This window comes from Oenanthe melanoleuca, chromosome 7, assembly GCF_029582105.1.
Source record: "Oenanthe melanoleuca isolate GR-GAL-2019-014 chromosome 7, OMel1.0, whole genome shotgun sequence".
Classification (NCBI taxonomy): domain Eukaryota; kingdom Metazoa; phylum Chordata; class Aves; order Passeriformes; family Muscicapidae; genus Oenanthe; species Oenanthe melanoleuca.
Window position 1 is genome coordinate 2,754,424 of NC_079341.1, and position 22,436 is coordinate 2,776,859.

Sequence of the window (22,436 nt, forward strand, 5' to 3'; positions counted from 1 at the left end):
TGGGTGATGATGGGATCAAGGATGAATCCCACAGACACTGCGGTTTGAGGGAAGCGAGCAAGGTCCCACACACCCCCTGATTTTGGGTGGTGATGGCAGCGAGCAAGGAGCCCCAAACACAGTCAGGTTTTGGGTGTGAGGGCAAGGAGCCCTCAAAACAGCCCGGTTTTTAATGTGAGGGAAGTAAGCAGAGACCACCAAACACAGCCCCGTTTTTAATGCGAGGTTAAGGAGCAAGGAGCCCCAAAACCAGCTCGGTTTTAGATATGAGGGCAGCGAGCAGAGACCCCTAAACACAGTCGGGTTTTGGGTGAGAGGATAGAGACCTCCAAGCACAGTCCTGTTTTGGGCATGAAGGCAGGGAGCAGAGACCCCCAAACACAGCCTGGTTTTGGGCATGAAGGCAGGGAGCAGAGACCCCCAAACAGAGCCCGGCTTTGGGTGTGAGGGCAGGGAGCAGAGACCCCTAAACAGAGCCCGGTTTTGGGCATCAAGGCAGCGAGCAGAGATCCCCAAACACAGCCCGGTTTTGGGCATAAAGGCAGGGAGTAGACCCCCAAACACAGCCCGGTTTTGGGTGTGAGGGCAGTGAGCAGAGACCCCCAAACACAGCCCGGTTTTGGGCACGAAGGCAGGGAGTAGACCCCCAAACACAGCCCGGTTTTGGGTGTGAGGGCAGTGAGCAGAGACCCCCAAACAGAGCCCGGTTTTGGGCACGAAGGCATCGCCCGCGCACCCCCAGCCCAGCTTCGGGCGGCCGTGAGGCGGCCCGTCCCCTCAGGGCGGGGGGCGCTGGCGCATGCGCGGGGCGGGGGGCGGTGACGGCCGCGCCGGCGGAGGCGGCGGAGCAGCGGGAGGGTCGCTCGGGGCCGGCAGGCAGCGGCTCCGGGTTCGGCTGCGCTCCGGGCCGGGCCGGGCCGGGCCGGTCGCGACCGCCCCGCCATGGGGACGCCGGCTGCTGGGCGTAAGCGGCTGCCGAACCGGGAGCGCCTGACGGCGGAGGACGATGCGCTCAACCAGATCGCCCGCGAGGTGAGCGGCGGCAGGCGGCATCCCCCCCTTCTCCCTGCTCCATCCTCCTCCTCCTCCCCTCGCCTTCCCCCCGGGGCTCCCCGAGCTCCGCGCAGGCGCCCCCGGCACGGCAGCGGCTCAAGGGCGAGCTGCAAACCCTCCGGCTGTGCCACCGTGCCCGGCACACCGTGAGGGAAGGGCTGCGGGGCCGGAGCCCCCTCGTTCCGCCCTTCCCTTGCATGGAGGGGGCGTCCATCGCCAGCCGCTGCTGCTGAGATCCGCTGGGAGTGGTGTTAATAGGCCGCTCGGGTGGGCTGTGGATACGGATAGATCATGGAATCACAGCGTGGTTTGGGTTGGACGGCATCCCAAAAATCATCTCGTTCCAAGCTCCCTGTCGTGAAACACCTTCCACTAGACCAGGTTGCTCCAAGCCCTGTCCTGGAGCACTTCCAGGGATGGGAGAGAAAAATGGAAACCAGAATGCTGCAAGGTGATGCTGGGTGTGGGCATGAGTGAACCTTCTAACTTGGAAACTGATTTTTGTGTTGCTGCCCACCAAATGCTGCATCGTGCTCAATGTGACTTCAGCCTTCCAAACCAGCTAATTGCTGATGCTTCCTGCCTCCTTATTCTTCTTATGCACGCTTAAATTGGCTCAGTGGAAACCAAGATAGTGTGAATTTGTTTTTTCTGTTTAGTAAATCTCACAAAATCTCTTTTCTATCCTTGCTATGCTAGTCCTGCAATGGGGGAAAGGGGGATAAGCAGCCCTGGGATTCTTCTCCGGTAGGAAGCCTACAAGGAAGATGGAGAGGGACAATTTACAGGAGCATGTGGTGACAGGACAAGGGGGAATGGGTTCAGACTGAAAAAGACCAGGGTTAGATGGGATATTAGAGAGAAATTCTTCACTATGAAGGTGGTGAGCCCTGGCACAGGTTGCCCATCCCTGGAAGTGTCCAAGGCCAGATTGGATGGAGCTTTGAGGAGCCTGGTCTGGTGGAAGATGTCCCTGCCCATGGCAAGGGGTTGACCTGAGGTCCCTTCCAACCCAAACCATTCTGTGATTCAGTGTCTGAACTGCTCCAGTGCTGCTGCTGAAGGTGGCCATCCTCTTCTCCTAGTGTGGATTACCAGCCCACCTGGTGTTGGTGTGACCCCAAGATGGGTTACAAGATAAATTGCTCTTCTGGAAGAGTTTTAAGTCTGTCTTGGTTTCCTTTATTCATTCTGAGTTGCATCAGGATCAGGTGAATGCTAATGTGTGGCTTATTTTTGGTGACACTGGTATTTTTGGTAGGTTGAGTTAGTTGTGAAATCGTTCTCCTTGTTACCACCTCTGGCTTTCCAATTGTTGTGCACCATTTTCAGGTGGTTTGCAGCATCTTTGGAATGTGTTCAGTAGGCTGAGTTTTGTGTGAGTGATTCAGTGTGTCCTCTGAAGGCAGGTTTTTGTGACAGGGCAATGAGAAGGCTCCTAAGGATGGAGTTTGAGGCAGGAGGGCAAGAATGTCTTGTGTTCTGGACATGAGATAGCAAGTAAGAGTGATTGTGCTGTCTGTTAGAGTCATGATGATATCCTAAGAATTGTTCTGGGATGAGGGTTTGAATTCCACAACTGTGTCATTTGTCATTTGATCAAGGAAGACATCAAGGTCTAACAAGGAACCCAGCTGCTTTTTTTTTTGTTGCACGTTTTTCTCCCACTTTCTCTTTTCCTTATCTTAGATCTGCTTTTCACTGCACTGTGTAGTGGTTTGAGGACTCAAATATTGTGGTGGTTTGTGGCTTTTTTTTTTTTTCTTCCTTCTCCTGGGGTTTGTTTAAAAGACAACTCCATTTGCTCAAGAAGCCCAACACAAGCATGTCTTTTATCTTTTCCCTTGAGTGCTAAAACTGTGAACTGCCAAGTTCAAGGTTCAGCATTTTCCCATATTATTTTATCTATTTGCATTGCTCTGTCTTGGAGCACTTTAATTGTTTTGTTGTTTAACTGCCTGTTCTCCACACAAAGGATCCCAGAAGACTCCTTCTGTACGCTCCAGTCTTAAAATATGTCAACTAAGCCTTTTTTCTCTCTTTAGCAAGGGTGTTGAGAGCCTGCATGTTGAGAAGGTGTGAGGGTTACTGATATTTTGGCTCTTCCAGCCTTCCTCACAGGTGTTTAGACAAAAAAAACCGATGTTGCTTTTGCACATAGATTTTCACTCCTGTCTTTGCTTTGGTCCTTTGTTATCCAGAAGCCAGAGGTGCTGGCAAGTTATTTGCAGATCCTAGAGTCTCATTTTCCCTGTGTCCATATGGAAGCCCAAGAGAGCATCCAAACTAGACTGGTTCACAGATGTACCTTTTATTTTGTGGTTGTCAGAATATTTTGGCAAACCCACCCTTCTCACTCTACTATGTCCTCCTATAAGAAGCCAGCAAGACTTGCAAGGACTTTTTGAAAAACTCCTGCCATTTGAATGTAAATCTGTTTGGGTTTGGAGCTGAGATGTCTTGCACAGGCCAGGAGAGAGCCTGGCGTGGTGAAGAGGGCAGTGAGAGCAATCGTGAGGGGAAGTAACTAAGCAAGAGGAAGGAAATTGTGAGAGTGAAGCATCTTGTAGTGCCAAGGGTTTAGTAGCAGTATTAGTCATTTTAATTAGTAGTATTTTTAATGTTCAAGGCAGTTTCTGAAGTAGTTTATCACCTTGTCCAGACCTATTCAGGGCAAATGTAGAAGGTGCAGTTCCTGTAAATCACTTCCATCAGGAAGGGGTGGTGCTGTACCACCAGATTTGACAGGCATGGTAATTGAGTGGATGGCAGATATGTAAATATAATTTACACAAAACACGGTGCTCTGGGTTTCTAGCAGCCTCACAGGCTGCCACTCAGGATTTGCTGTTCACACACCTGGCCAGTGCTGCTGAGCTTGCTTTTCCCCGGGCGTCCGCGAAGCCGATCAATGATCAGCTTCTCCTCTTTCAGGCTCGCCTTGAGCCAGTAGATGATTGTGTGTTCAGGCCAGTGGAAACTTTTGGGCTGTTTCACTGCCCTCGGCGAGCACATGCCAGCAGTGTTTGCAGAATCGAGCAGTTTGATACTGCTCAAGGTCTGTGCCAGCAGAGCCGCGTGCTGCGCGCTCGTCTGTCCGGACAGAGCTCGGGAAGGCACAGTCCTGCCCAGCTCAGCCTTCCAGGAGCTGCCTTCCTGCTTGGATTAGATGGCTTTGATGGGATTACTTGAGACATTGTTTCTAGGGAAATATTTTTTTTTGTTTTGCTAGCTTCCACTCCGCTAGTCGCAGTAGTAATTGTTCTGCGAGCAGGAGTTTTGCAAATCCAGCAAGGAGCTGTGTAAATGAGATATTTCTCTTACAGGCAGATGATTTTGGTTACTGTTTTTTATTTTCTTGAATGAGGAAGGACATGGTCAATTTCTTGTCTGTGTTAGGAAAGTAATTGACACCTTGTTTTGCCACAGTTTTGCAAACAGATGTGTGTTACACTGCTCAGAAAAACGATTCTGCCCTGTGTCCTCTCTGTGCTAGAAATCTTCAGCCACCATTTTACAGAGCAGAGCTCTTTAGGTAATAATTTGAAATTAGTAATTCAAGCAGCATAATTTATTTTTATTGTTAAAGGAAGTAATGTTGCAAGGGTTGTGCCTTCACTCTTTGTACACTTTATGTCACTTTCAGGAACTGTCACCTGCATCTTTGTACATACATAATTATTAGTTTTTTAAAAACTAGCAACATAGATCCATTTATAGACCATACTATTTGATTATTTCACTGAAGTAATCAGTTTGGGCATTGACCTGTGTTCTTAATGATTAAAATATTGGGATGTTATATTGCTATGAAGGAGCAGGAAGTGTTGCTAATTAGAAAAAGCTCAAAATGCAGATGAAACCAGCCAGCTAGGTTTAATAGTTACAATAAAAAGGCACTTCAATAAGTAACTTCAATAGGCTGAGTTGGAGTTCAGGGACTAGTGAAAAGATGCTGTGATGGTTCAATGTGGAATCTGTTAAATTGAGGGATTAATTTGGGGGAGAAAACTCTGTTTTATACAGCGGTTTGGGTGACTTCCATAAATAGAGATGGAAACAATTTGGTACAAATGGAAGCTAAAGCAAGCAGATTGGCTATTTGTATATGGGAGCACAAGGCACATAAACTTTATTGAACTGTTATGCAAACCAGAGCATTTAAAGCAGTGTGTTCCCTAAGGATATACTCCCTTAGGGAAGAGAGATCCGGGTGCCTCATTAGGGTAGGGGTGGAGCTTTTTTGACCAGTATTTGGCATTACAGATGTGTGAAGGCTTTTGTAAGCTGGGTGAATGTTCCAAGAGAAGCCTTTAGGTACAGCCTGGCTTATCTAGCACCAGTACTTGACTTATTTTTTTATTGCATTACTTTCTGCCTTTATGAGTGTTAATGTATGATCCAAACAAATGATCTGAAAAAAAAAAAAAAAAAAAAAATCTGGCTTTTCTGTTCTAGAACAGAAAGTTATGAAAGCAAGGGATGCTCTTGACTCAGCCAGGCTGACCTAAATATAGGAAGGAGGGAGGACTTTGTAGGCGATGCTTGCCAGTAGGGCGTGGGGAATTGTTCCAAATTTGAGATGATTTTATGTGGCAAATATGCTCTTCATCAAACCCTCCTTTTTTCCCTTATGCTGTACATCCATATATCCAACAAATGGTGTTGGTGCCTCTTACAGTTTCTCCCAAAGTGAATGTGTGAAGGAGCAATTTAAAGAAGTGAGATAAAAATCTGAAGACCCACCTCGTTTTGGTTAAATGGGTGACTGGAGCCTGTCTTACAATCTGCCTCTCAACTTGAAATAATTAATTGCCTTTTTTTGTGTCCATGCCTGGCCTGAGTCCCCTTCAGCTGTTCTCTTGCTGTCTGAGGAAGCAGCTGTTGAGGAGCTGTGATTCCTGTTTCAGCCAAGCAAGGGACTACTGGTAGGATTAACAGCATGGGAAGCCCAGCCTCTGTCTTTGTAAGCCCAGATGCTGAGTTTGGCTACAGGATGTAACACTAATCATTACCTCATCTAGAAGGAAGTTTTTCCAGGCCTGTTTCTGGATAAAGTTGGAGCTCAAATGTACTTGCAAGGCTTTTAACACTGGGATTTTTTAATAGATTTTTTTTTTTCCTCCATCCTTTGCTTGCAAGGACCATAATCCACGTAGTATTTTGGGCTTGTGAAGCGAGGTTATTTGTCCCTCCTGTCAAGTCAGCAGGTTGCCAAGAGCAGTGAATCTGTCTAGCTAGACTGGAGCACTTGTAGGCAATCCTTAAAATAGCAGCTCTGAAATATCAGCTGCTGTCTCACTGGTGCTGAAATACTTTTTGGGGAGAAGCTGCCCATTGGAATGGTTGCGGGGAGGGGGTTAAGGAACTGCAGTAAACCAAATGTTCCTTCAGAAAGGTGGCTTTGAGGGTTTGTATTAAACCCCAGAGAAGGGAGGGTGAATGGTTACTTCAGTACCAGAAGCAGGAAAAGCTCCCTAAAAACTGGTGCTCTTGCACCTCTGAATCCACCAGTGACACAGCTGGCCTTGCATAGAGTAGAAAATAGCTGAATTTTGGGCTTCATCACACAGTAAAGATGAGGAAAATGCTTAAGGGCTTCTTGTCAGAAGAAATTTGAACAAGAATTAAGCTGAAGATCTTTCCTGGCTAATGCTTGGAAAATAAACTGGTGCATGCACTGAAATGAGAACATTACATCAAGCAAAAGTATATTTCAAAAGCATCCTTATGAGCAGGCTTGGTGTAGAAGTAGTAGGTTGCAAGTAAGGCAACTCTCAAAAGCCTGGCTGTAGAAGGTTTAGCTGTTGAAATTAAAGCTTGTGGCACAGTAAGTGCTAAATAAAGCAGTACTTCAGTGGAAGGCATGTGATGGTTTCAGCTATGCAGGAAGAGCTCTGCAGGGCTTGCAGTGTGCTAAGGACTTCAGGTAGCTGAATGACCACGTGACATCATTTTCTGCTATGAAGATGTGGAAGTTCTGGTCATGCTGTTCAAAACTTACAGTTTTGAAGGTCTGCAGAGAGGCTACAAATTCTGGGATAACAAGAAGTACCACTTTGATTTTGGCAGGAATGTGCCAGAACTCTGCCCACTGGGAGAGTTTGACAAGTGTCCTCACCTAGACCTCAGCACCAAAGGCATTTCCCATTATTATTTGGATAATTTCTCATTCTGCCTTTAAGCAAGCTCAGCTAAGTGGCATGAGGTGTGAAGGGCAAGCCTTGGGAAGCATTTCCCAATGAGCAGAGGTAGGAGCACTTTTATGGCCTAACCAGCTGAGAATTTTGAGTGTTGAGAGAGGAGAAGATGCTCACAAACTGACTAATGCTGTTTCCAAAACTGTTGCTTGTTTTGGGATGTGGATGTGTGCCTCAACCAAAAACTGGGCAGAAATGGGTGGGTCCTTGGCTAAATGAATCCTCCTGAGATTGATTTGATTTGCACTTGAGCATGCAGCCTGCAATTCCGTGCTCTGTTCCTCAATCCCCTCAATGTTTCATGTTTTCCTGTAAGTGAAGTTCTGATTCACTGCATGCTGCTTCAGGGTGTGGAATTGTGAAAGGAGAGATGTGTGTCTTCAAACCATTTGAAAAGATGTTGGTTTTAATCTCAGACATAAAAATGTGCAAGTTTTAACAAAACTATCTATTTCTGGGTTGAGGAAGGATGGATGTTTTGGGGGTTGGATGTACTTGAACATAAAGGGCACAGCTCTGGTCTAAAACTCTGAGTAACTAAGTCTGACTTCAAAGTTTCACTGAATACATTGAAATAACTTTTATTAGTCTAAGGATTTAAGATCCTGTTCAATGCCAAGGCAAATGAGTGTCTGACCTAATTGCTCATTAAAAGTCTAACCTAGAACTGGGAATTTGATTGCTTTGAGGTGTGCTTTCAGTAGGAAATAGCCTGGGTGTGATGGGAGGAGAGGCGGATTTGCTCAGTGGCATCTGCTTCGCCCATCTGTGAGCCAGCTTGGCTTGGGCCGTGGGTTTATCCACCTAAACACTCCTGCAGCTTCTCAGAGTTGAGCTGGAGACAAGGAAAGTGATCTGAAAGTGCCAAATCCCAGCTGTGTTCCCATCTCAGGTATGGTGAGGAGTGATGGAACCTCTTCATTTCTTATTCCTTCTACTCCTGGCTGGTTTATCACCTCCCCTTCCTCCTTCCTGCACACTGCATTTCTCTGCAAGAGTGGAGTTTCTTCTGTCACACAGCTTAATCCTCACATTAGGCTTGCAAAAACACCGTGTGCCTTCTGGCTTTCTGAGCTCCCATGCTCCTGGAGACAATATTTAGATTTTATTTTTGTGTTATGTGTTGCTGTACAAGAAATCAGAGGCTTTGGTAAGCCATAATGGCCAGGTGCACCACGGTGGCCATGTTCCTATTTTTAATACCTGGTAATTAGGTATGAGTGCTTGTTATCTTTGGCATGGGAAGAAATGCAAAGGCAGTGGTTGGATTTCAGGCCTGCAGTTTCCTTTCCTTTTAGCTGTTGGAAGGTTTCTGTGAACGAGAGTGGAATATTCAATTTGTATCCAAACTTCTGTCAAAGAAATAGCAAGATGGTATCTCCAACTGGCTTCCTCAAAAATAGATTCCTCAGAGCTGGGGTTTTCCTACCATGATGTCATTACTTGCAGTTTTTGGATGTAATTAGTGTCAGATTGATTTCTCTCTCCCAGAATGGCTGAATTTACTGGAAGAGAGTTCCACAAAAGGAGTTTATTTGTGTTTTTGCTGGTGTAGCTGTTTGAGCAGTGACTTGTGTTGATAATATTGCAGTGAAGTGGTGATGCCTCTGTCCCACTGGTGATTCTTTGCAGACCATTCCCCCAGTCACACAGATGCTCTGCTCAGATAGGGAATGTAAAGGAGTAATATTTCTTCCATCCTGGTTTCTGCTTGTGCGTATCTTGTGACCTTTCCCTTTGCCAGCATCTGATTTAAATTTAATATTACTTTTTTTTCCCTTTGCCCTCCTCTTTTGAGTACTTCCTACGTCCCAAAATAACCTTTCTCTAATCCCACTGAATACCATGTTTAGTTGAGTCTGTCTCTTGTGTCTGCCTTTGCCAGCCCTTTCCAGTAGGCAGAAATGGAATACAGGAGGATCTGGCACGCTAAAAGCTGGGTCAGGTTTTTAAACTCATTCCCTCAGGTCAGATGGATTTCAGGCATCCCCACTTGGGTCTTCTAATTATGGAGTGTTTATCAGCTAACATGCTGGGATGACAGGAGAGCAAGGAAAGGCTCTTGGTGTGCTTCACATGCAGAAAAATCCCTGGGCTCTGCTCTCCTATCAGACTCTTAGAGCTTCACATTTTTTCCCTTTTAAAACACATGTTGCCTCAGAGTCAGATAGTTGAGATATGTCTGTTTCTATCAGTGCCAAAGTGCTGCAGTCTTCACACAAACCCATGAAATAATATTTGCTTCTGCTGACTACCAACAGAGGAAACAGCCTACTGCTTTGGTTTTGTTCTTTTTTAAATCTGTATTTACATTTTGTTTCTCTCTGATTGCGAATTTGAAATTCTTTCAACAGCATTACCAGGAAACTGGTAGATAAAACTTTATGTGCTCTTAGGAAACAAGTCAATTTTTTGATTGTCTACAACCCCTATTTCTTTGCTGTGCATTTCTCCTAAGTTGTTTTCCTTAAAATGTCCCTTCTCCCATATGAAAAATGTGTGTGTTGCTCTTGGTTTGCTTCCTCTGCTGCGTGTGCTGCCTGGCTCTAAGAGGATTTACACTGACAAATATGTTGAACCAACATCTGTTGAAAATGAAAGTGGGCTTTTGGGACATGTTTTGTGACACCCAGAGGTCACACTGCTCCATTGTCTCTTCCATATGAAATTGAAATCTGCCCCGATGTGAAATGAGTACATTGGAACAGTGATGTGACCTAACCTTTACATGAACTGTAGAGGAATCCAGGGGCTCTGGGAAATAGTGTGGATACAAGAGATAATGTTGGTATATGTAGAGAATGTCACTGTTTTATTTATAGAGAGTTACACAGTGTTTTTAGAAATATTTGTGCATTCTTGTTTTATTACCCTGGGGAAAAAAAAATCATTATTTGGTGAACTGGAGCAAGTGAAGAAAGGTTCTCTGTATGTCTGGTGAAATGCTTTTGTATCACTGATGGAACAAGCACATCCTGTCAAACTTAGCAATAATTTTCACTCAAGAGGTAACCCAGAACTTTCTGTCTAACCAATCTACAAATTTTGCATTAGAAAATAAAGATCAGTGTGTTTGCAATGCTGTTACAAAAAACTTTTTAAGGGGAGGCTGAACCTGTTAGAACATAGAGAAGCTTCTTAGAGATTTTAATTATCTTGAGATGCTTCTTTGTGTGCTGCTGCCTGTGCTGCTGGCTGCACAAGGCTCCTCTTTTAGTCTTCCCACTATAAAATCACTCAAAAAAAGTCTTGGATGCTCTGTGAATTACAGCACTCAGGTATAAACCCCTTAGGAATAACCTTTCTAAGATTCATTGCTGCACCTCAGGGACTGGTAGAAAACCTGAAGGGAATTGGGGTTTCATTGTAATTTCCTCTAATAGAATGTGATTCTCCTAGGGCTAAGCTTTTGCTGCTGGCCTATCCCATTCTCTCACCTCTTGTTACTCTGCCCTTTTACAAACACTGCTGCTCCTGACCTTAAACTTACAGGTTGGCACAGTTTGAGTGTTAAATAGATTGTGTGGCTGAGGATACAATTTATAATTGTATCTGCTGGGGAAAAATGGAGCAGGCAAAGGAAGGAGCTGCCTTGTGTCATGGGTGCATTCCAAGTGGCATTCTGTGATTTCCAGAATTCCGGTGAAATATCTGTGAGGGTCATTGCTGTACCCCTAGACAAGGTGTGTGTAGCCCAGTAGCACATTTCAAACTGAATTAAGTGGTGTGTGAGGGTTAGGGCACAGATTCTCCAGGTAATCCATTACTGCTCAGACCCAGTTTGGAGGCAGTAATCCCGTCCCACCCCCACGCAAAAGCTGTCCAATCGTTTCTCAAACAATGCTGTTTTTTTAGCCCTAATCCCAGTTGAAGGGTGGTTCAGCGCCATCACTGAACTCTGGGCAAGTTCTCCTGACATGTCCTGGCTCTCTCTCAGGGAATTCCTCCTCCCAGGAGGGAGAGGCTTGTGGAATGACAGCAGAATGAGAGGGTGACTCCTGTCCAGCAGCCAGGTAAGACCATCTCACCAATTTTTGAACTGGTTGCAGTAGAGAAATATGGAGGACAGTGTGGTTTTTATTTTTACTTTTTTTTTTTAATTTATTTTTTGATAGGTCTCTTAAAATTGCTGGGAAAGTGAGATTTTTTTAAAAGAAATTAATTCCCTGTGAAATATCCTGTGTGTGCTTTTTCTGCAAGCCGAGTGCAGGACTTGGCTCCTCTCCTGGAGAGCCACGGTTTCAGCGCCGTTGCTAAATGTTTGAAGTTTGATATTTGTGCTTGAAGGACAGAAAATCCAGTACAGCATGATGTAGTGGAAGCTGTTATCCATCCTCTGCAGCATCCAGCTGTACTAACAAAAAAATTCTGTCTTTTTTAAGGTGGTTTCTCTGAATTTAGACACTGTCCTTTATATGATTTGCTCAAGCAGGTTGTGGGATTCCCTTGGTGGATGTTACAAATGAAGAATTTTCAGAATTTGAAGGGTTCTGTCTTTCCCTTGAGAATGTGGGTAGCCTGAGGGAGAGCTGTGGGCTATTTCCTGTAGCAGAATATCTAATTAACCAGAAACACAGTCCAGTTTGAAGAATTCCATGCAACTCTTTCCCACCTGGATCTCTCCAAACACTTGTTACAGAAAGAAGTGTTCCAGAGCTTAACAGAAATATACAGCAGTGAGGGGCATGAAAAATCACAATTTTTACAATAATTCCCTTTTATATGTTGATTTTTTTTTTTTAACAGAAGTTTCTCTCATATAATGAATTTGAAACATGGCTTGTTTTATATACAAGATAAAAATAGTCACCCCTGCTGACATCTCTTGTAGGATCCCTTATGCAATATATTTTATGTATTGCACTTCTGGTCTTCTCCAGTGCTTGTGATGACTCTGGACCCTTTTAGGTTTTATATAAAATCAGTGCAGTCAGAGAGGGTGGAAAAACCAGTCCCTTGCAGCTTGTAACCATTGCACAATACCCAACAAAACAACACATTGTAAACATAATAAAACGGTCTATTAACAAATTGCTTTATTAACTCTAATCAGTCTAAAGAGCTAAATTTAATTAAATCTGCTTGTGGATGAGAACATTCCACTCATGGAAGGGTGCACTAAAGGTCATCTTCTGTTTTGAATCTTAATGTTTGCATGTAAAAGTTTATTTTGTCTTTTATTTGCACGAGGTCAGGTAGGGATGTGCCTTTAAGGATTTATTGTTATTAATTGTTTGAAGAGGTTTTTTCTCCCTGCCTTTTTGTGAGAGAAATTAGAAATATGCCTAAAAGGCATGAGGAAAAACTTTGTCTGTGAGATGTATGTAGTTGTAGGTATTTAACACTTTTTGAAATGGAAGTGCTGTGTAAAAGGAGATGGAACCCTATGTTCTGAAACTTGAATGTTTCTCCTTTGAACTCCCACTTATTAAAGTACTTAACTCTAAATAGTAATTTATTTTTTAAGTATCTTGAATTTTAGGTCAATCCTTTCCAGGGCAAAAGGTTCTTAAATGAGGAAAAACTAGAATATCTATTTTCAGATACAGGGCTGGGAAAGGAAAATGCCACTGAGTGCAAATGAAACCTTTTTCACTACTAAAAAGTTGTCTTGGACTTATTTTTTTACAGGGTGCTCAAACAGGCTTGAATGTCCACATTTCTGAGTGGCTGCTACAGCATTATCCCTTCTTTGGACATTTTTATATTAAATTTTGGAAGTAGGCTCTGGACATCTGCCTTACCATGAGTGTGTTCCAACACACTGATTTTTCTCCTGCTGTCAATGAGCTGTGGGATTGAGGATCAAAACTGTTGCAATGAGAGCTTAACAGAATTAAAATAAAAATTATTTAGACTCCCTAAGAGTTTAAATAGTGCTGATAGCAGCTGATAATGTGGGGTCTGTGTATCCTGGTTTGATGATGCAGTCTGGTCACAGACTTTAAAAGAAATGAGGTGAGGAGTGAGGCTGTGCTGAGCAGTCAGTGCTGCCCAAATGCTGAAGAGACACGTGCTGAAACAGAGAACAGGAGTTCTGGGAATTGGACTGGTTAAAAATCCTTCAGCAGTCATTAGAAAAATTAATTCCACTTGCGTTTTTGACATTAAACTTCAGGAAGTTCCAAGAACCGACAGCATGGGCATGGCAGGAAATCCTGCTCAGCTGCCAAAAGTCTGAGTGTCACCTTGGGAAGGCCTGAAGAGTTTTATAAATTTGATCAAGGGGAACTGTGCTGTGCCTGTTTTATACCTATGCCATGTTACTGCTGAAAACTGTGGCATAAAGCACACACTCTTCTATGAGTAAATGCACGATGGTTTCTCAGATGTATTTTTAATATTTAGGAAAAGAAAAGATGGGGATGCAGAGGGGAAGAAAACAGAGGCCAGCTGGGAGAAGGAAAGGTGTGATGCTGGTAGGCAGCAGAGGAGCAGTTGGTAATAAAGAATTGCACTGATGGCAGCAGTGGTGCAGCTCTGTCACTCCTGCAGGGTTTTGTCTACTCCTGGCCTCAAATCTTGGTTTCTTCTGCTTTGAATGACCTTCTTTACAAAAGGCTTTGCTAACTTAAAGAAACTCCATAATGAAGTGTAAGTGGTAGGTGTGATGGCTTTTTTTCAAAGCACTCCTGCTCCTTGAGAATATTATGGGGTGCTTTGGTGCTTTGAAAATATCTCCAAAAGGGGACTTTTTTCCTTTTTTTCCCCTCATCCAGGAGAACTTGGATTTGGCAAGCTGTATAATTCAGACATACTGTTCACCAGACAGGCAGTTTATATATAGAAGCAACACACTTCTAGTACTCTTTAATGTGCTAAGCTTGACAGAATTCCATCTGAGATGCAGTAAGTGGTTGCTCTGGCTGGATTTGCTAGCTGGTGAAGACTGGGGGAAAGAGGGAAAGTGTACCTTGGCAAATAAGGGAATATCATAAATTGAATTGTTTCCTTCAAAATATTATACATGCTTTCAAAAGGGGTAATAAAGCAGTTATGTGATTTATTGATTTATTTATTGTCACATCCTTCACTTTGCTCTTTCCTCAGTTGTACAACAGAAAAGCAGCCACAGGATGCAGTGAGATGAAATATTCATCCTAATGCTGCCAAACCAGGACAATTGTATAAATGGATTTAATTTCCAATTCTGTAGTGTTTCAGGGGGTTCTCTGTGAAATGTGACCTGATTGTGCAGGGGGGCACATTGGGAAATACAGAAATGAGATTTGTTTTTATCTAACATAATGGCCTTAGTTGATAATCTTCTGTGTTGAGTTATTTATTTGATATAGCTTTTCTTGCACAATAGTTTTTAAACCAGTCCTATTTTTATAGTACATGAAAATACTTAGGCAGGGTGGGAGTCAGCAATAAATATTTTTATTCCCTAAAGTGGTGGCTCTTGGCCAACTTCTGTGCTCTTACTTATCAGCTGCTGGTCTTAATTCTGCTGAATTCAATTTTTTTTATATATCTCAGAGAAGCAGGAGCAATTACTTATGTATGAATCTTGCTCGTGAGTGTTGTTTCATTAATGAGATGCTGCAATTCTGTGGCTCTTGAAAGGAGTTCATTCAGGGGCCTGGCTGTGCCACTGCCCTGTGTGACACCGTGCAACTCAATCAATAGAGATGTTGGCTTCAAAGTGTCCTTGTTTTTTCTTAAGTTCTATTGAAGATGGGATCCCTTGAAAGATTATATGGCTGGCAGTGCTCAGTATGATACCTTTTTTCCCCCGTAAAAAATAAATGAAATCAAACTTTCAGTGTAAAGGTCTCTCTTAAATAAAAGATATCCAAAGTGGGGGCTGGATCTGAGCACAGCAAGGAGTTTTTCATTGTGTTGGTTTATCTCCCCATCCTGCTTGGTTGCTTATGCTGTGAGATTAAGCTGCATAAAAATGAGATCCCAAGACAAAACAAAACCAACAAACTCCACACACTTACAGCTTCCTAGAAATTTGTCAGTCAGTGCTTATTTTAGAAATGGGCTAGTTCAGGGGCATGAGAGAAAATTATGGTAATGCCACTGAATGCTTCAGTAGTCAGATGTCAGAGCAGTCTGCATTTGTTTTGCTTGAATGCCATTTAATGTTGCTGGTTTTAGAAGATAATGTTCTGCTTTCTCACTTCCATGCATCCCATGCTGGCATCAGCTGTCTCCATTATGGAATGTTCCATAGCTCATCAAATCCAGAAGTTTCAGCTTTCTTTTTGGGTACTCCTAAGTGAAGTGCAGACAAAAAGAGCCCGGTTTGTTTTGTTGTCTGTTGGAGTTTTCTACCACAGCTGGAAATTCCAGGGGAAAGGGTTATGGTGTGAATGGAAATGGAGAATGAAATGCCATCACTTTGACATGGATTCAAACCGAGAGCAGAGCGATCCTGGCAGAGAACTCTGGGAAAATCTGTCAAATACCATGTTGTGCAACTGTAACACTTATTCAAAAGAGGAAAAAAGGAAAAATTAATTAATTGTGGGGGGGGGGAAAGGGGAAGAGAAAAAGGGGAGAGGTGTCCTTACACTTTAAAATATCTTTTAAAGCAACTGTTGGTGTTGATTTTACCAGCTGCTTGGAAATTGTGCCGTAATTAAGGGAGGGGACACAATCCTGTGTGCTCATCCAGGGCACCAGTAAAGAATGAGATCAGAACCCAGTTATGGTGCATCTTTATACCCCTTCCTTTATTCCCAAGCAGTTGCTTCTCTCACTTTTCCTGTTGTTGGAGAGATGAAGCAATGCTGGCTCTGCAGTGGTGTCACCCTAAGGTTCTGTCTTCTTCCCCTTCCTGCTGCTGACTCACATTTGCACCCAAATGGCAAAGTTAAAACCCCTTAGAAGAAGAAAAATAATAACTCTCCTGGGGAATGCACAGTGCAGGAAAACTGCTGCCTTTTTTTTTTTTTTCCCCCTTGGAGTTTGGATTTTGCCTCAGCACTGGAAATGTACTGAGCAGGCTGAAGTAGGTCAGAGTGTGAACTGTCTCAGTCTCTCTGGTTCAGGTGTCACAGAGCTTTTCTGCTTGCTGGCTAACTTTCAATTCCATTCTGAAACAGATTAGAGGTCGTTGGCAGCTTTTTTTGGATTCAGCATCTTGGATATTACTGAAACCATAGCAGGAAATACTTTTTTTGTTTCTTGAAGAAGACCTGTCTTTTTCTGCCTGGATTTGGCAAGATAGGAAGCCAGAATTGAAGGAATATTGAGATGAATTGACTGGAAAGTTAACCTTGCTGTTGATCAGCTTCACTATCTCCATGTCAGGGTGGTTTTAATCTAGTGCTGGTCTCTAGCATCTGAAATCTATTATAAAGTGATCACACTGGGTGGAATTGCACTTCTGAAACCGTAGCCTGAGTTCAGCAGAAATTGGACTGGACCTACTTTCTGTGAGTATAAGCTCCCTGTGCAATGGGTGTTGTATTAGGACACTTCTAGAAGACAAGGATGCATTTAAAAGCAGGACTAATTTATTACTAAAATCTAGAGAAAATGAGCTTTTGTGCTTGTTAGTTCTCCTCCTCCTCCTCTAATACATCTTTTTTTCCAGTGCAGATTTGAGAAGTTGTGTCTGTGTGTCCCCAAAGTTTGGCAAGTTCAAACTATATAACTTTAAATAGTTAATTCTGGAGAAGAGAATCAGTTGGAATTATGAATGAGGTGAAAGAACAGAGGGGAAAAGCCAAGAGATTCTTAATGGTTCTGGCTGTTTTTGTATGTAGTGCACCTTTCATTGCTGTGTTTGGACTGGAGTCACTTCCTCACATTCAAGATTTTTGGCATCCTGGCTCTTCTCTTAATCTAGTTGCAGAAGCATTAGACCATGTTTGCTTAGCAGTAACCTCAAAGAAATTTTTGAGAAGAAGAGCTGGAAAAGTATCCTGGTAAAGTTCAGAGCACCTTCCATCTGTCCCCCCACCCTCAGAGCAACCAATCTGGGCCTGTGAAGTGTGTGCAAGCAAATGACAGCTTTGAATGGGCTGGGAATGCTCATGTTCACCTACTTCTGGTAAAAATTTGTGGTAAAACAGTGAAAAAAACTTGTATAGAGAGCTCTGGCTGTGGCTGAGGTTTTCTCCCATGCAGGAAGGCTGGAAGCTTAGGTCATTTCTTTTCAAGATTATATTGCAGTCACTTGCCATGTGAAGCCAGAGCTTTGTCAAAAAAGACATTGGAGATGACAGCTGAGAGCTGAAGAACTGGCACACCTAAAAGGGAGGGACTTGTCACACTTGTTGCTGTTCAGATTCTGTGCAGGGCTCTCTGAAGATACTGCACATGCAAGTATTAATGTTCCCATATGGCCTGTGAGAGTGAAGTTTGAGGGACAGGAAACCTGTGTGTGACAACTAGAATTGAACCAGCCCCTGTTGGAGACATCCCTGTGGCCTCCCAGCTTGGCAGCTCCAAGTCCCCCCTATTTTTCCTACTCAAAGGTGGCAGTGCTTGCTTTTCCCTTTGAGACAGTTGATGCTCATTCAGGTGTCACTCCTTCCCTAAAAACCAGATTTCCTAATTGCTGCAAAATACCAGTCAAGGCCTGAGCCTAAATATATCCCTGATTTTAAATTTATGAAGCATGGCATTCCAAACAGGTGTGGAAGTAAAAAGATTTATATGAAAGCATAAGAGAAGAGCATCAATTCTTTCCAACACTTCCTCAAAAGCCCATTTCATCTCCAAGTGAATTTTGAAAGGGCTGTTGCAGACTCATAGTTGAATGCTAAAGCTTGTCCACAGAGATATTCATGTTTACCAGTTTCAGCTGCTCATTGTACTGAGTGAAGCAGTTCCATCATCCTGGGCAGTTCAGGATGACAGATGATAAAACTGATTCTTTAAAAGAAAAAAACCACACACACACACACAAAAAACCTTCAAAAAATTACTCAGAGCTTTGATTTGTACTGGTAATTATGACTAAAGACCTCTCTGAGTCTTACAATTAACTTTAATAACCTTATAAATATTCTCCAAATATAATTAAGGGAAATTACATGTTAGGTAAATAAAGATTAAGTGGCTGTGTTGGTGAGGACTAATAGGCCCTAGCAGAGCTGTGATTTACAAACAAGACCTCACAGAGATAGTGGCAGCTGTCTGGCAAGGGTTTTGTTGATACTTCTAGTTTGAGGAGATAGGATTGTTATACACCTTGTGTATCAAAATTAATAATTATATTGGATAATTTAAGACTGGTCAACACTTATATCATGCACCTCTGCTTGAATTTTTGAAGTTTTGAAAGGTAAATTAAGCTTGAGCATGATCTACTCCCCCTATCCTTTTTCCCATTGGATGGGAAGAGTGAGAGAATCTTGCCCAGAGTCATTCCCAGGCAGGGAGGCACAAATAAGGAAGGGCTGTGTTACATGAGGGAGTTATGAGAGTTATTTGGAGTTGGTGGACAGCTGCAGCGCTCTGCTCTCGTGTGAATGGTTTCCTTTTTGTCACAGTGCTTATTTTAATGGACTCCATCTGCACAGAGCTCAGTCCATCACACAGAGCAGCTCATGATCCCTGTGGATGCACTGTGGATGCCATGAGTTGTCCAGTCTATCAGGTTGCACATGAAAGCTGGATATGAAAACGAGCTCATAATCTGTGAAATTTATTTTGTAGTTAACTCCTTGGGGGTTTGTTGTCATTTGGTTTTAGTTTTTTCTTTTTTTTTTCCTCCCTTCCAAAAGTCATGATGATCGTGGCTTACTATTTGGGATTTTCCTGCTGTGGAAAGTGATTTATTTTTCTGGAATTTCTGGTTTTATTCAGATATTAGTGTAGAAACTTGATGTCCTGTCCTTCAACATCTTGCCAAGACAAATATGACAAAGGAAATACAGAATGGGATTATCTTAAGGCAAATTCCATCTGAAATAAAAAAAAGAAATAAGGAAGCAGAATCAAAATAGAAATAAGAAAAATAACTTGGATTTGTTAACAAGACCTAATTTTTAGCCTCATCTTACTAAGATAAAGTTGCTTCTGCCTGAATCTAAATATATGAAGGATGGCATCCAAAGCTTACTGGGAATATATGGTGCAGCATATTTTCCTTTTCCTCTGCCATAGGTTGCACATAAATCCTCAAGCAGCTCACCACACCAAAAATAAGGCTGTATAAATATCTGAGCACATGGAAAAATACCTCTCCTGTTGCTAGCACGTTAGAAATTAAAAGAATTAGACCGTTTGAGGCACTAGGCGGGGACCTCTTAAATTAGTATCAATTCTCTGAACACAAACATCCAGGTTTTAGGCAGATTTCTGGAAATGAGCAAGGCAGTGCTGGCACTGAGATGACAGTTCCTAAGTAGTATTTCAGAGGAAATGTTTGTCTGAGGGCTTGAACAATTTCCAGCAGCTGACATTTTGCAACCAAAATTGTGCCAAATTAGGTAATTTACGTTGTTTTTTTGCCTTTTGTGTTCCAGTTGCTTCTCTTTAGATCTCAGCATTGACACAGAGAATTCCTGACTCAATCTGTGGCTGCCTGAAAGCATGAATTAGTCACCTGAGCACTTTTAATAATCTTAAAATGAGACACTGGAAGGGAGTTAATGTCTTAGGCTGTCACTGGTGGGATCTGTAAACTCTCACCTGCAGCTGTCAGGTTTTTATTGATAAGGAATTGCTGCTGCAATTGGATGCCTGTGATAACAATTAGGATGGAAGAGATGCAGAAAAGAAACTCAGCTGTTAATCTGGGGGTGGTTTGCTGGTGGAGGCTTGTTGGTGCCTTCTTTGGACACTTCCTAATAACTTTTTATCCTCTTTATATTGTGATGCCCAAAAGTGCAAACAGTAATCTCTGCACTCAGTAATCTCAGTCTTCCAGGCAGATTTGGGAGCACTCTCAGTGCTTTTCCTGTTAATGAAAAGTTAATACCACCTACTCCCCACAAATCCTGTGGAAGCAAGAAAGGGAGAGTATTTTATGACTTCCTCTGATTGGCATAGCTAAGAAGGTGCTAAAATTCGGGATACTGTAACTTCTTGGTCCTGTTCCTGAGGCATTTCTTTAGTTAAAGCTTAAACATGACTTTAATATCTTAATCATCAGAATACAGGATGTTCATTCCTAGATTTTAGCCTCAAGCCCCTTGTGTTCAGCTGAGCTGTTTATGTCTGGTGTGGCTGAGTCTCAGTTCTGTTCAAAGGAAGTGAAGTTTAGATTTTGCTCTTGTCTTGGATGCTCCCATTCTACTGGTGGAAGCAAGAATTCATTGCTGTGTCTCTGGGCAGCTTTTTGCAGCTTGTGTGGCTTTCATCACTTCCAGCCCTGAAACTGGGAATAAAAATATTCTTTCAGGTGAAATCAAGTGTTCATTAAGAATTTTCCTCCATAGATTCTGCTCTGTAGAGCTGAACTTGCATTGTTCCCAGGGCTGTGGATTCTTAGGCGGTGGGGGTGACTTCAGTTGGTTGTTTTCATGAATTAGTCATTTTTCTGTTTGTAATAAACACTCTGCTCAGGTGTATGAACAAATTATCAGTTGGGGTGAGAGTAAAGGGATTGTGACTGGATTAACCAGGATTTTGCTGGAGAACTGGGTTAGAAATTCACTGTATCATGTGGTTCCCATCTGGTTGAATTTACTGAAATGTTAGATTTTAAAAATTGCAAAACTAAAACAATGATAGACCCTGCTTTACTAACGGTGTAGCTGGTGGGTATTTCAGATTTTTATATAGGCTGTTGGTGATGTTAGTTTAAGTTTAGATTTGGAAAAATCAAGACACTGTTCATTTTTAAATACAGTATTCTGTAAATACCTGTGTGTTAACAAAGCTTAGTAACTTTTTACTTAAGACCATTTCATCCCTGAGTCCTCTGGAGCAGCATGAACACTTTGAAACCTATCACCTACCAGTGAGTTTGAAATCAAAAGCCTAAGGCTCAGATCTGGGAAAATATTCTCTTGAATGTCTAGTTCTCAGTGACTTGAAAACCCCACCTCTGTAGTTGTCTGCATTTTTTTAACATCATGGCCATGCAGTTAAGGGCCAATTGAGAGACCTTGGAGTGGTCTCCCTCCACTGTGGCTTTGTCACATCAGGGCTGATGTGAACATTGCAGAGATCCTGATCTTGTGTTCTCTGAATGCTTGAAGGAAATTACTCCTGTAGGTTTGCATCCATGAAACAGAAAACCTGTTTACGAGTATCTGAGGGAAAAGGTTCATGTTTAAAAGGTTGATTCTCATAATTTCCAGTCTGAGCAGTGGATGGTGATGGTGGTGAAAAGTGGAGAAAAAGTAATTAGTTTTTAAAGTACATTTTAAAGTCATGAAAAAAAGAATTTCTCAAATGTTTCTATTCCAGTTTCTCTTGGAAATGGTTTCCTGGAAAGCTCAGTGATGTGTAGATGGAGCATTGCTTGGGAGGCTGGGACTCAGAATGCCTGGGGAAAGTGCAGTGTGAATCTAATGGAGTGGTCTTTGAGTGCTTTAGTGAACACATTTTAAAGATAAAAAAAGCACAAGAACTGTGCTGAATTCATGATAATGCTCTCCTGTAGCACAAAGGGTTTAAATGTCACTGTGAGGCATAAAAGTCTTGGTTTGAGGAGAAAAAACTATTTTTGTACAGCTTGTGTGCTAGAAAAAAATGTGGTCACATACTGTCAATTCTGATGCTTCTTTAAGATCAGGAATATAATATTCCACTTATATTTAGCACAACTATGGCTCTGTGTGAACACTTGAACATTTGTTCTTTTTGTAAAGGCTATGGGCAGCTCTGTGGGATTCAGGACAGTGCTTGTGCTTTTTGACACTGAGGGGCTGCAAAGGTGGCTCTTAAGTACTGTTCATGTTAAGACAACGTGGAAAAGCCCATAAAAAACCACTAATAATTATAATAGAGTTATATTATATACTAATTAATATACAATAATTAAGTATTAAATAATATTTATATATTTATAATATATTTATAGATATATTTTATTTATATTATACCTACCAGACAGGCATGAATCTAGTTTTGGAGGATGATGTGTGCTGTGAGGAACATGCAGCTTTCCAGAGTCCTTTCCTGGCTTTTCTGTCATCAGAAAGGCATTTGCTCGTAGTAAATGCATTTAATGAAACTAATTTTAGAATGACAGGTCATCACTTAAATTTGTTTTCTCCTTGTTAGTCTCACAGCTAGATCAAGCCTTAAATTTTATAACAA

General features: G+C 42.5%; 1 protein-coding gene across 5 annotated transcripts in view; it reads left to right on the plus strand.

The window, feature by feature from the left end:
• The first annotated feature begins 826 nt into the window (after nucleotides 1-826).
• Nucleotides 827-22,436, plus strand: part of LRRFIP1 (LRR binding FLII interacting protein 1) — a 100,100-nt gene continuing 78,490 nt past the window's right edge. For 4 of the 5 annotated variants that reach the window (XM_056496091.1, XM_056496083.1, XM_056496085.1 and 1 more), the window contains exon 1: nucleotides 827-1,032. In XM_056496091.1, the coding sequence (XP_056352066.1) occupies nucleotides 943-1,032 (90 nt within the window). In that variant the 5' untranslated portion in view covers nucleotides 827-942. Of the gene's footprint in view, nucleotides 1,033-11,247; nucleotides 11,267-22,436 lie in introns of those variants that run through there. The other variant, XM_056496087.1, reaches the window with a different exon arrangement.